This window comes from Lichenostomus cassidix, chromosome 1 (genome assembly GCF_008360975.1).
Source record: "Lichenostomus cassidix isolate B80296 chromosome 1, HeHo_3.0, whole genome shotgun sequence".
Classification (NCBI taxonomy): domain Eukaryota; kingdom Metazoa; phylum Chordata; class Aves; order Passeriformes; family Meliphagidae; genus Lichenostomus; species Lichenostomus cassidix.
The window spans coordinates 29224999-29239322 of NC_139479.1; the positions used below are offsets into that span (position 1 = coordinate 29224999).

General features: G+C 42.1%; 1 protein-coding gene across 9 annotated transcripts in view; it reads right to left on the bottom strand.

Moving 5' to 3' along the window:
- The window catches only part of MAP4K4 (mitogen-activated protein kinase kinase kinase kinase 4), a 167540-nt gene that overhangs the window by 80910 nt on the left and 72306 nt on the right, over window positions 1-14324 (bottom strand). For all 9 annotated transcript variants that reach the window (XM_085054527.1, XM_085054535.1, XM_085054518.1 and 6 more), the window contains exon 3: window positions 7027-7083. In XM_085054527.1, the coding sequence (XP_084910653.1) occupies window positions 7027-7083 (57 nt within the window). The remainder of the gene's footprint in view (window positions 1-7026; window positions 7084-14324) is intronic.

A 14324-nucleotide genomic window follows, 5' to 3' on the forward strand; every position in this document is an offset into this window, starting at 1 on the left:
ATCTGTTGTGCTATAGCAGAGTGTTATTTGGTTCTCTTACAGCCAGATAGGCAAAATTTTAAAGCTGTCTCCCTAAAACAAGGGAGATTCTTTCACGCTCCAAACTACAGCAAAGTTCCCTTTATGTGGCCATAAATTCAGGTTGTGTTATCTAAACTACATTACAATTTACAGAGCACTGGTAAAACATTTTCTGCTAGACAGGACAAGAACCTTGCACATCAGACATAAGCATACAGATGAGGAAAAGGCAGAAGCAACATAGCTTTCTTTACACTTTCTTCACAGTGTTCCACAATCAACCTTCCATATGAAGCCATTGCCCAGCCTCAGCTGAAAAAGCCATGCAACACAAACCCTACTAAATGAGCACCATGAAGTCTTTACAGCTAAGCCTCTATTGCTGCTGAGAGATGCTGGTGAGGCAGCAATGGTGCCCTAAAGGATCTTTATGGCAAAAGCGAAACATCTGTTTCTCTCAGCCTTGAAACAGTCAGGTTTCCAAAACAAGCTTGTTAAAATACAGAGAGAGGTATGCCCACAAGGACGACTGACAACAGGCTGTGCATGCAAACAGTCTTTCTATCAGTGGAAATCTTACATAAGGAGAAAACATATTTGAAACAGAGGCAGAGGAACAAGCATGTGTGAATGTTTTACACCCATTTTCTTCTCTCTCCTTTGCCAATTCTTCCCTCAAACACACAGTATCAGTGCAAAGTTGTTCTTCACAGGGACACAGCAATGTAGAGCCTTAGTCCTTGACATCAGCTCTCTCCAGCAGTATAACTTCCCAAGCTGCTTGATAACAGCCACAGCATTTTGCCCTGACCTCAAACCACCTGTGAAGCTCCCCATTCAGTCTCCTCCTTGCAACTGCATCAAACCTGACATCCTCCCCTTTCTGAAAAAGCTTCTCCAGCCTGGCAGTCTTGCTAACCACCTGAGTACTGAGATGAAGAGAGTAGAAGTTTGCCCTTTATCCAAACTAGTGCCAGCACTGCTCCAGGAATTTTCTTGGATCATGTCCAGAAATTGCAGCTCTGACTTAAGCCAGGTGTTAGATTTATCTGCCTTGCTGGGAGAAAAAGTCACTGCTCATTGTAAGGACAAAAGGCTCTTTAGAGTTAAATGTCATTCTACTCTGTTAGAACTATGAGCTGGCAAGCCAAGCACTGCCCAGCCACCCCAGGACAGAGGTGTTGTGACACATCTGGCAACCCTGCAAGGACCTATGCACTACTCTCACCCTGAAAATGGACAGGACCACCTCTGCCTGACCCAAATTTGCATCTTGCAGGGAAACAGGCAGCATGGACCTGCAGCAGAGCCCCATCCCACACAGATATCAGCCAGCACTGCAGACCCTGCCAGCACTCAGGGCTGAACCTCCCGGCATCAGGTCCATGGTAAAGCAGGGGAAAGAACTGTGCCAAGCTGCTGGTTGAGGGCATGCAGCAAAGGTAGGTGAGGGATCTCAATTAAGAAGGGAAACAGTCAATTATACGAATGCTCTGCAGCTCAAAAAAGGCTGCCCTACTGGCTGCAAGACTATTGTAGCTCTTTTTGACCTCCTCCAAAACCAGATGTTACAGCTCAAGGGACCACTCTGGCCAGCTCTGTTTTCCTCTGAACTGTAATATATAGTTCCCAGCAGTGCCTTTTTTTTTTTTTTTCCCCAAACCTAATCCCTAGAAGAGATCAGAGGTTAATCAGCTTCAGGAGAGACTGGACAGCAGGGCTGTCCACATTGTAAATAGCTTTCCTATTTATTCCTTTTCCACAGAATGATTCCTTGTTTTGCCAGGTAACTGTTTAACCAAAGATTACAAAATGCTGTACAGACTAGTAGTAAGCAACCTCTCATTTCAGGGACAAGCTAGCAGAGTGCCAGTACTCCCTATGGAACAATCTGGATTTTTAGGTACCTGATCCATTTTCCCAAATTCACATTAAGAAGAAGTGACTTCTATGAAAAAGTGAAATGGCAAAGGCTTTTGGTAACTCTAGTGACTTCACGTTTCCTTTGGCTAACTTCACAGTAAGTACAGCCATGGACTGGTACATAAGTACTTTATCAGGCAGCTGCACTAAGCCAGGTAAAGCCAGGTAAAGCACAGTATTCATATCTCTACACTAAAAGGATGGCCCCTACTCAGCTTCTCCAGGCTGGCTTGACCCAGTTCTGTTGCACAGGGCCACGAGCATCTGTATTTCCCAATCTTCCAGAGTGAGCCATCAACTTTTTTTTTTTTCCCTTCAAACAGATCACGGCTTGTCTTTGCATTTTCATGGGAAAAACAAGATCATACATAATAGTTAGGGCAAACTTTTGGTGCTTATTGTTTAATTTTTCCCTCATTTTGTCTACTAGTTTGTGTGGGAACACACACATATTTTTATTTATCTGCAGTTTTTCTGCATACTGCTTTGAGATGTCCTATGGACAATGGACAGATTATCCACATAATTGTAGTTTACATAAAACCATGTAGGCTGTAAGATAAAGACTCACAAGAATCAAAGTGACTTGCCTATTGCAACAGAAATAAGCAGTCAGCAGAGTCAGGAAGATGGCAATGAGTAACTCAGGCAACCTTTCCTGTCTAGGTATGGGAAATATGCCATGTTTCTCTGCAGGCCTGGAGGCTTTGGTCTGGTCTGAGGTTGTTAATTTTTCTGCAGAGGACACACAGAAACAGCAAGACAGGCAAGCACTAAAAGCAATCCAACTTCTTTCATAAATCAGCAGGATACAGTATCCAGTTGTTTACTTAGCATAATTTTACACAGACTAGATTGGACAAGTCATGAAACACTGGGCACAAGAGCTGAGAAATGCTGCTATTAAAAAAGGCATGTGGAAAACTTTCCCAAGGGATGCCAAGAGTGTGTGTGGGAAGAGGTAGGAGGAAGAAGCACCAGCATCAGGGGTTATAACAAACAGAAGAGAAGCAATTGTGCTTTTCCATGAGAATCAGTTACTAAACTTTTCAAAGAGAAAAGCATTGCTGGAAGCGGAACACAGGAGCAACACTGGAAACAACTGTGCAGCTGCAAGGAAAGGCTCCAAAGGAGTGAAGCAGAGTGAAGCTTTAGGGTGTAATGCAAGTTAACAGCTTGGAAGTAGGCAGATTTGCCATGTAAGCTTTGCTAAGGTTTTAGATGCTATTTGCTTCACAAGAAAACAAATTCTTCCAACTAAACCAGGACTGCTAAATCTTAGGAGTCATGGCAATCTTACAATCATGGAAACGTAACAGTATGGTCAGTGAGTGGAAGGGATCAACACAGACTGAACAACACCTTCTTCAAAACAATGTCACAAAAGGAACAGAGACCTTACAATGGAAAGATTAATGACAGAATACATGTAATGCCTCCCCCACAAGACGCATGCAGCATGAGATTCATCCTACATATGTAGATTTTGTAAAACAATTTTAAAAGTGCATATACACTGATAGTTTGCATTGTTCCCCTTTTATGGTCATTGGGCTCATTCCAACAAGGAATGAGAATAGCTTTCCATTGATTAAGACTGGTAGGTTTTTTGGTTTTATTTGTTCTACACTCCAGTGAATTTTTTTCAGCCTACATGCACTGCAGCTTTGGCCTCAGAAAGAGAAAAAAAGACCTACCTATGCACCATTCTGTAGTAAAACATACAGATCTTTAGGTCTTAAAAGTCCCATTAGTGCTTGCTTTAGTGCTATAGATCTAAAGATCTGTAAAGATTCAGTCTTCTAAGTATTTTCTTAATTTGTTTAGAAAGGAGGAAAGTAGAAGAGGCAGAGAAGTTTTACGCACATCAACATCCCCCAAGGTTTCAGGCAGCAGAACTACCTAGTCACAATGTATTCAAAGATCAAGCTGATAGGCTTCAGCCCACCTCCTCTTTTCTCATCCTTGCCACAATTCTTTTCAAAATTAAAATCTAAAGAGAAAACCACAAGAAAAGATGAGAAGGATGAAGAGCATTTCCACAGTGCCTTGTGCAGTACAGAGCTGTAATATTTCTTCCAATGCCTTTAGTCAGAGCTTATACTACCTCATTTTCTTCATGCCAACCAAAACTTTTTAAGGAAAGCCTTCACTCTGACTTTGACATCCCTCCTGTTTGGCTGATCAAAGCTTTACAGCCCAGAACTGACATAACTTCACTGATCCTGTGCAGTGTGTGAATTGTAGAATCATGCCTTGAAAACTGAAAATCTGGGGTGTGCCCACAGCACATGCCAATACATTAGGTTTTCTAATTTGTTAAGCATTTGGCAAAGCAAGCGCTGGATCAGAGGTATCCCAGAAGAAAGGAAGTCTTGTGTCTGTTCTCAGCTCAGGTTAGTCAGAATAATCAGATATCCCCCATGGTACCGCTTGAATTTAAGCAGAAAGGCATAACACTGCCAATAAAATATGCACACAGGCACAAATCACCTACAGCTTCGAGCAGTCGCTCATTGGAAAACCACAATTTTGTTGACGTTTTTTTGGAAAACCACAGTTTTGTTGAAGTTTCCACTCAAACCTCTTTCTCCATGGGCATGGACACAGCACTACCAATAGCAGTTCATTTAACTGTAGCTCTTAAAGCAAGTGGAGAAGGTAAATTCAAGGCTGTGGCTCCTTCAGCACTGCTCCAAAAGATATGCTAAGGGTGGCAGTCACTGCCCTCTCTGTCTCCGTGTTCTCTCTTTCCACTGTCCCCACAAGCCGTGGTGAGCTAGAATCAGGATGGACCTGCATTGTTTGTCAGCAAAGGAGGTGTTCATTAAACAAGCTCTTGAGAAACCTAAACTATGGCTTGAGGATATGACCATCTCTGGCAGAAATGTCCATTTGAGCTACTGCCCCTTCTCCCTGATGTCCAGCAGTGGCTCTTTTCCAGTCTCATGCCACCTTCTTCATAGCAACCACAAAACAGTTTGCAATATCATGCACTGAACTAGATCAATGAACCAATCCAGGTTATAAATAACCAGGGGAAGGAGAGAGGTAAGTGTATTTTTAAACTGGAACCAGGGCCTGTTCACTGATCCAGGGTACCATCTAGCCCCAGGGCAATTGTGTCAGTCCAAGTGTCGGGAAACGGGCAAGAAACCAGTGAGCAAGGCTGGAAAATAACATCCTACAGCCACATCTGCCACTGAGAAAATGGTACATGCAACAGTATCACCCATGCTTGGAAGAATTTACACATTTTTAGTCACCATGAGCTCTTTACTTTGAAGCAAAAACACGAGAGTTCCACTGGTAAGAAAGACAATGCTTTTAAGCTGCATGGGGCTAACATCTCCAAGCTCCTCCCTTTCAGTGCCCTTCATCCCCTAAAAAAGCATTACACTTACAAGATAAAAGACAGTGCCAATATATAACTCACTTTTCAAAACCAGACAAAAATTACAGAAAGTTTCAAAACTTAAGCCATCTCCTGCAAAATTAGCTTAGCCATACTACAGACAGCATTTTTCAATTGTTTTCCTTCTTCTGTGCAACCTCTCCATTACAAATGTTTGTGATTAATACATGCTATTAAAAACAAAGGGAGTGTGCAGTAAAGCCAATCTCAATATTGTGGAAGAAGCCATTGTCATGCACAGTCCAGTAAGCTGCCCTGTGTAAAACTGCTGCACAAATGGAAACATTTGCTGTGCAAAGAACATTCACTGTGTGTCAATGCACCTTCATTCTTCTCCAGTTTCTCTGCTTGTTAACTGCAGCAAAAAAAAGCATTGCCTCCGCATGAAGGCAGCCTTTGAAAAACTTCAGCTGAAAATTGATCTTTATCAAGCCATCTTACAAAGCAAGAATATCTAGCTCTTGGCAGACACAACAGTTTAAGTTAGAGAGCAGCAGTCATACTGCCCATCGATCACTACCGATTCAGAGATAAGACTGAAGTCCTATCAGTTGACCTAACCCTGCCTTCTTGTTTTCCTCCTCTCCTGCCTGTTTACCCATTACAGCCCACCACTCATCTAGGGCCTTGTGTCCAAGGCCATTTTTACTTGTTGCACCTATTTGCACACTAAACTATAAAATATTTTGGTGCAGTACCCTTGTAGGAATTTTGCTTACTATAACCATCTTGCCAAAGACCACTTGCTCTGTACAATGCACGCACATTAACATAATTATTCCCCCTATGTAAGACTGAGGAGTTCAGAAGAACAAGACACTTAGTTTGAAAAGGCACAACCTCTCTACAAGAAGAGTGGTATCAGTCAAGCATTGCAGATATCACATGGGAGGATCTCATTGGATTTTAAATTTGAAGCTGTTGTGTTAATTTGTGAATGTAACTCTATACAACTAAATGGAACAAGAGGGAGAAACCCATGCTTTTCTTCATCTGTTTTGAAGACTTAATTTAAACTGATTGCTTTTAGAACTGGAAAAACTGCAAGACACTTAAAGATTCAAATATAGACATATTTTTTTTTATTTCTTTGACTGAGTTAATTTCCCCTCTTTCCCATTTAAAGCTCAACAGTAATTCCCCGTGGGTCAGTTACTACAACTACTTTACATTGCTGAATTTTGTTAGCAATCTGCTCATCATTCCTGCAGATGTTTCTGCTTTCAGGCTTCTTGGAACTACACTGGACCCATTCCTTTGAATAAACATCTACCCTTTGTAGTCTGCAGATGTACCAGAGAGAACACTGTCCTCCTCTACATCAAGCAGACTCCTTCCTTTCATTGAAAGCAAGATGATACATTTATGAGAAAAAAGTGGGAAGCAAGCAATCTGAACTTTTTCCCCCTCTTCTAGAAGAGAAATTTCTGAAAAGGGAGTGCTATATGCACCCATATGCCCTGGAATCTGTGAAGGCCAAACGCCCCAGCACATGGGCACACAAAAATCTCAGGCAGATGGACTGGAGAAGTCAGGTCCTGCAAAGCAGAGAGCAAACATTCACATGCAAGGACCATGTCTTGCAACAGAAATATGAGGTAAGCCTTATATCATCTCATTATTAAATTTTACATGTTGCTAAAAAAGCAGAAGGTTCCTCTACTCACCTCAGTAACATCCATGACTTTGATGGCTGCCAGCTGACCCGTTTTGACATGGCGACCCTGAGTAAGAGAGAGAGAACAGTCAGCGTCAGCATCTCACCCATCCCTTCAGCACACACAGAGCAAAAACTTGGACAAGAGCTCCAGTCACTGGGTTTTCCCCAACTATCCTGGTACTTCCTAGGAAATCTTACAAATACTCTAGATGGCTAAAACAACAACAACAACAACAACAACAAAGTGTTCTTATCCAAATTTTAAAACACATTTCTTTTTCTCCACATTAAAATTATGATTATCAAGTACAAACAGGCTATATTCACAGCTTCCCTTCTGTTTACTTTAGCAAAGCTCATAGTCAGTAATGATAGTTTATTAACATGCTAGAATAGATAAATTCCACGTGTTGCATATTTTATTTCTATGCACCAATGCCTAGTACCTGGGTGATATATTACTGGGTAAATGCAAGCATGCTTAGGGGGTTACCCCATGCTTAGGGCTTAGGACATTTCTCATTGGTTTGTTCTTCCCTCGTTAAAAAAGTGAGGTTTCTGCAAGGGATGCATCAGACCTGCAAGACCCCTCTTTGCTTGTCTCACAATAGCTAGACGAGAACAAGATATCATCTCCCTTCAGCTACACCGCAGTAAGGGTATGGTTTCTCAGTACAGCTGGAGCTGAGTTAATAGATCCCAGCTCCTGCAGCAGGGAGCTCCTACCCTTCCTTCCTCTGCCTCCTTCCAGCCTCCTGTCACATATTTCTCCCAGGAGCACTGAGCTCCTTCTGGCACTCATAGTATCATATGATAAGCTGATTGAGATCACTAAAATGGCAGAAAGTTAACATAGAAAAAGCAAACTGTGGGGTGGGGCAGGGGATTGCAGTCCAGGAAATTAAACTGGTTTGTTCTGCAGTTGAAACAGAGCTGGAGCCAGCAGGATGTAGATCACAGGGCTGGGAAGCAAGCGGCATGGCAGGCCCCTCCAGCCCTGGTGGGCTGTAACTCGCCTCAGCTGACTTCTAACAAAAGCCTTTTTCTCTCCAGTATATGTTTACATGAGGTAGAGAGATGAATTAGCTGTTGTGTACTTTATTTTCTAAACAGGCACTTAGAAATAGCCCTAATATTGGTATTTTCCAGCTCTCCACTTAACACTCAGTAGTGTCACACCCAGCTGTCAATCCTAAACCAGTCAAACAGCCCAGTCTTCCAACCACTTTCCCAAGCACCACCCCCAAAGGCTTTTATCTGTACCAGTCAAGCTCTCTAGCAACAGGCATGCACATTAAATTTCTTCACTTTTATCACAAATAATGATAAAACCACAACAAAACATTTAACTGAAGTCACAGCTCCTTTAACTCCCTCCTCACCAGTTTCTGAGTTTCCTAGGCAGAAACTTCTATGATGGACATCAATAGTATATTTTTTTCCTGGACTAACATTAATCTCTTTACAGGTCTTTTGAAACTGGCATCCCAGAACTGAAGCACCCCAAACCACTAGTCCCTTCAGAGAAATCTTGACCCCTTCACACCGTATGATGCCCTCCATGGAGGTAATGGCCAGGCATTGCTGGTGCATTCAAAAGGATGAAATGCCCCAGAATTCACTGCCTCAGCTTTCTTTCCCAACTCTTCTTGTGCTTCACTCTCCCCCTTACTAACCAATCCACGTGCTTTCTATAAATACATTACTGTGCTCAGGCTTTTGCTTGCTCTGTAAACTTGCTTTACCGCAGGCATTTCTTTTTACAGCTTGGTTTCAAGCTGGTTTCGATTTTGAAACAAAGTTAGGGGTCGTAAGGTGTGCAGTAGCAAACACTGACCTCACCTTGACCTTACTACTTCTTGAACCAAAGTCTTTCAGCAAGCCCAGGAGATTTCCAATTCCACTTTCCCACCCTGGACCTCTGCCTAATGACAAAAGCCTGTGGTCTTCTCCCCAAGATTTACCATCCCACAAGGGAGGAGGGGAAAATGGCTTACACCGAAGTGGAAAAATGCCTATTCTCAGCTCTGCCCCCACTTCCCACAGCTCTGTTGAAGGAACGTGAAAGCCCAAGGACATGGGAAATACAGTTTTAGGTACAAAAAGAATATGCTAAAGATAAGAGAGGAAAAAGGACATCTCAGAGGAAAAAAACCTCACAACACTAAGGATGTCTGAGGAAGTAAACTTTTTAAAAAAACAGTGAAATACAGTTCACCATTCATTCTGCAGCAAAGTGGCAATGCTAATGGTGGCAGAATATATTCAAGCAGAAAATGTGGCATGTAGAAGAGTGAAGTAGCAAGACAGGATGCCGTTTTTATGGAAGTTTTGCTCTATTTGTCTTTTTTAAAATCTACTAACTACTGGTGGGCTTGCTATTTCCAGAGAGACGCCTAAATTTCCCAGTGCTCGACTTCACAGTTTTTTTTTTAAGTCAATGTTCCTCCCTGTGAGACTGGCCCACTCGGGATGACTAATGTGCACCAGCCCTACCATCCTTCCCCTGCAGCTTTACGGGATCCTGCTGGTGCCTCCACGAGTGTCCCTATGAAAACCAGGGCCAGCTACAGCAGAGCACAGTGACTGCTCATGTTTCACTTTGCTGCTTCTCGGAGGGGAAAAGCTTCCACATAACCCTCCTAAGGGACTGAAAGCAAGGGAACTGCAGAGTGTGGGAAGTGTGGTCTGCTCAGTATCCCAGGCCAAATTTAAACCCTGGTCACTTCAGAATACTGTTTAAAATTACTCCAAATACCCTTTTCATAATGTATGGAGCATTCATATTCTAAAAATCTACAACATATGGGAAGGAGGAGGGATGGCCTGCATGACATTAATTTATATGAGAGAAGTAAAAGGACATTTTGAAGTCACATTCTTTTCATTAAAAATATTTTCAGAGGGCGGGAAAAACCAAACATCACAAGAACAGCACATAAGCATGAGCAGAGTATTTGTTTGTTTGTTTATCTGCCTAACAGCTCTGCTCAAGAACAGACTTGTCAAACTATTAGCATGCTGGTATAATTTTGCTTGCAATATGAAATGGCTAAGCATTCCCATTTGGGAAACCAATAGTCAGATTTTCATGGCCAGCTTTTGCTTTGGAAAAATTTGTGTGTGTTAAAAAGAATAATAATAAAATTGCAAAGTGGTTGAATGTGAAGAAAGAACTGCAGAAGTCATAGCTGGGAGAAACCGTCTGAACTCAATCTCTGCTGGTATTAAAATTTATTTAAATTCCACTCACAGGGCACTTCACAAATGCAGTAATGATCAAGGCTCCATTCAGACACCATATCTCAGCAACACCACTCCACTGGGATAACTTTTTTCATGCAGAATGAGGCCCCTGCTTTAGTACAGTGTGGACTCTTGGCCTCTCAGGGCATCCAGGGATCCCCTATAATATGGCAAGGCAGATATTCTTGCAGCTTTGTTTCTCCAGGCAAATTGTTGGCAATTACCATCTGGGTATCTGAGAAGCTCTGCAAGATTGCAAAATGCAACCCATGCTAACTGAAAACAGCATGTTTCATAATATTTCTCAAAATATTGCTAGATGCCAAATATCAGAGGCTGGGGATCACAAGATAACTGTCCCATGGCCAGAAAGTTAAGTATGGATATGAAATGTGCCATGAAGACAACAGCAACCGAGATGCATCTTGTTAAGCATAAGGTGACTGTCTCCAGAGTCAATGGACTGAGTAAGTTGCAGAGGCTTCTTCAAATAGTGGCAGCCACAGGTAGAAAAGGCTATGTCATCTGGGGAGTGAGAGTTTGCCTCTTACTGGGTTTCAGCATGGGAACGACAAGAAAACATCAGCACTGTCAGCTTGTCCCCATGGAAATAAGCCCACCAACACATTCCCTTCATTTAGACTACATTAAGATTTTATTCACCAAAATTTCCGAACTACTTCTTGTTTCTCACACATTCTCCCCACTTTTCTCTCCCTCATTTCATGGTTCTATTCATATTAAAGCACTTGGTTTATCCTCCCAAGGCAGCAGCATAAGAGTATTTTTAAGAGTGCTATTTGTACCACTGCATTTTTAAATGGCCTGTTGGGATGAGCAAGTCAATGGAGTTGAGACTCCCAACCTAAAATGTTGTCCTGTTTCTTCTCATGAAGATGACTGAAAGTTCATTTACACAGGGCTGTAGCTCTTCTCAGCAACACAGCAGCACTGCAGCATTTAACGGGATCTTAAACTGAATTCACTACTTAAGCACATTCCTAGTCATGTCTGATAGCAATATGGTGTTTATTTCTCATCTCAGTGGGCTTTATGCATGTTGAAAAGCAGAGGGGACAAGGGGAATCCTTGGCAGACTGCCAAGATCTGCAGAACATTATAAATTTCAAGCCTACCCACACTCTCCAAGTCAGTTAATACACCTACTTGTTGCCTCTTTCTTCCTTTGCACACATTATTACTGTAAAATTTTTGTTTTGGAAAGGTTCAAAGGCAAGTGGTGGTATGTGCTGTTTTTCATGGTGCCTTTTTTTTCTTGTGCCTTAATGTTATCAAAGAATTATGTAAATGAAGTGCAAGAGAAGTCCTATCAGCTAATTTACCTCCTTCCCCCACCCCTCCCCAATTATCCAAGATATTTATGTCACAGTAATGTAGTTCTCCTACTAACACAGTTTCAGGCCTGGGTACTAACGTGCCTTTGAGAGACCGTTCCTGGAAGCTTGCTCCCCAGCTAAATGGCATGGAAGTAGCATACAGGGCAACTTCACACATTAAGGAAGGAATGCACCATATCTGACTCTTGACTTGCAAGTTTAGATTATCCTGTGCACTGTACACAAGTCTTTGGTAAACTTCTCACAGCTCCCAGTATTCTATGCTGACAATTGCAGAACAAAAAAGAACTGATTTGAGAAAAAAAAAAAAACTAGTAATCCAATTTCACTTGCCACAATGCATGCAGACCAGATTTAGACATGCCATTGAGTGAAAACTCACCACAGTACCACCTCTTAGTAGTGCCAAACTTAACTTTCCAATTTGCTTCTCATTCAGTTGACTCTGAACTCCTACCAGCCTGAGGCAACAGGCCATGAAGCAATACTCTGTTATTAGGTTGCATGCCCCAGTGCAATAAATGATAACTTATTATTCCAAGTCGTGTTTACCATCAGCTCTTTCTGTCACTCGCCAACACAGAAAGTTGTAGACCAACCAACTTTGCATTGTGAAAACTTGGACTCTACATGGTATTTCTTTCCACTCCCTGAAAAGAACAGGTCTGCCCTGGGGAAAGCAATGGGAGTAGTGCTTGTGGAGGAAACAGAATTTTTTTTGACTGGCAAAAAAGACAGAATGGCATAAAGTGAAAACAACCTCCCAAGTCAAAACAAACAAACAAACAAACAAACAAAAAATATATAAAGTGTTCTTAAGCAAAAAGTCTACCTAACTTAATTTGTAGCCAAAACCATGTTGTTCCTACTGATACAACATTCTGTAAGGTAAATAATCATAGGGTCCCACAAAGGAGATGACTGTGTAACAAAAAAAAAAAAGGGATAATGTTTATCTGGCATGGAAACTACTTCTAGAATCAAAAACAGCAAAAAAACCCTCAGTACAAAAATCTGGAAAATCACTGCAGAAATACACGAGAAGAAATCATCCTGCTAGATGATTTCTACACCCAAACCAACCAGAGCTACTAAAGACTGGCACTGTTTAAGCCAAAGACAGAACAGGGCTCTGCGTTTTCCTTCTAACTCTTGACATCAAATGCCTGGAAAGCAAAACAGAAAATAATATACTCTCTATCTTGCTTTTGATATCCACAGGCTCACTAGCTGCCTGTTGAAGAAATAATAATGACAATTTACTCATGCACAGTACTGCATTCTGTGAAATAATGCACAGAAATATGCACAGTTATTATGGGTTTTGTTCTTTTAGGGACAGAGTGAAAAGATGTTACCCACTAGGAAGAAAAAAAGAGAGCTCTATTCATTGATTTTTCACTTTGATTCCAAGTTTTGTGGTAGCTTTCCCACTGTGACAGATGCTGGATGCACATTATCAGAGGCATTTCCTTCTCCTGAACATCTCATTGCCTAAATAGGAAGAAAAGAAAGGGGAGGGGGGGAGAAAGGATGGTGGGAAAAGCATGGCAGAAAGCTGCAATCTAACTTTCCCAGGATCACAACATGTCAACTGCAAAGCTCAGTTAGGAGGCATCTCTGCCATCTCCCAGCACCCTGTCCAGCTGTCCAACGCATCCCACCTATCAGCAGGAGATGCTTTTGTCTGATGGGAGAAGACAGAAAGAGAACTGCAAAGGCAGACAGTTCTCCTGAGAATTCACCTGAAAAAAAACCAGCAATTCCCCAAGGAGTTTTGAAATATTTGCCTGAGGCCTGACATTCAGTTCACAGCCACTGAAACGTTTGACCTGGCAATAGATTAAAAAAGATAACAAAATAAGGGGATGTTGCAGGGGAAGGGGAGGCTAAGAGGAGTGCAGTTGTGCAGTTTAAGGTTAAGGCTGGTCTTTTGTTACCCAGTCATGCCAAAGGCAGCGCATTCAGCAAACTGGGATTCCTTCAAGACTACCCATTTCCTGGCTTAAATGGCACAAAGCATTCCATTACCAACTGAAGGCTACAGATTTCCCTCTTTTTCATTCCTCAAATACCGAGCAGGAAAGGCTGACAAACTAGGTCTGCTGGCAACACTGGAAGCAAGGCCACAATGTGTTTTCACACAAGGCCTCAACTTCAAGCCATAGAAAATTTTTTGACACATACGCCATGATTTTTTGAGAGATACGCCAAAATTTTTTGAGAGATACGCCCTCTGCCAGACACCCCCATCATCAGCTGTGTGCTGGACCAAGCTTTGCTGCTCTGTAGGTGAACCCCAAAGCCGCCTGCACCAGATTAGATGCTTCTTCTAAAGGAACACTTGAGCCAGCTGGCTTGAGACCCCAGCCTGGAATATACCCTCTTCAAGAGCCATCCATCATCCCATTCTTGCAGTCACAATCACGCTATGTCCAGATTTTTTAGTGACTTTTACTAAAAACACCGTCACTCATTTTCTCTTATAATAGGGTCTGCACCCTCAGCCCTGTCCAAAAAGAGAAGGACTATTAATCCTTGCACTTTTTTTCTGGTTTTAAACCTGGGTAATTTAGCTAGCACACTACTGAAAGACACCGAAAAGAATCCCCCAAACTAAAACAAAAGAAAATAAACCAGAGTAGAGGCATACGTCCCACGTGGACGCAGCTGGCTCAGAGCACATTTGGCTTCCTTTGGA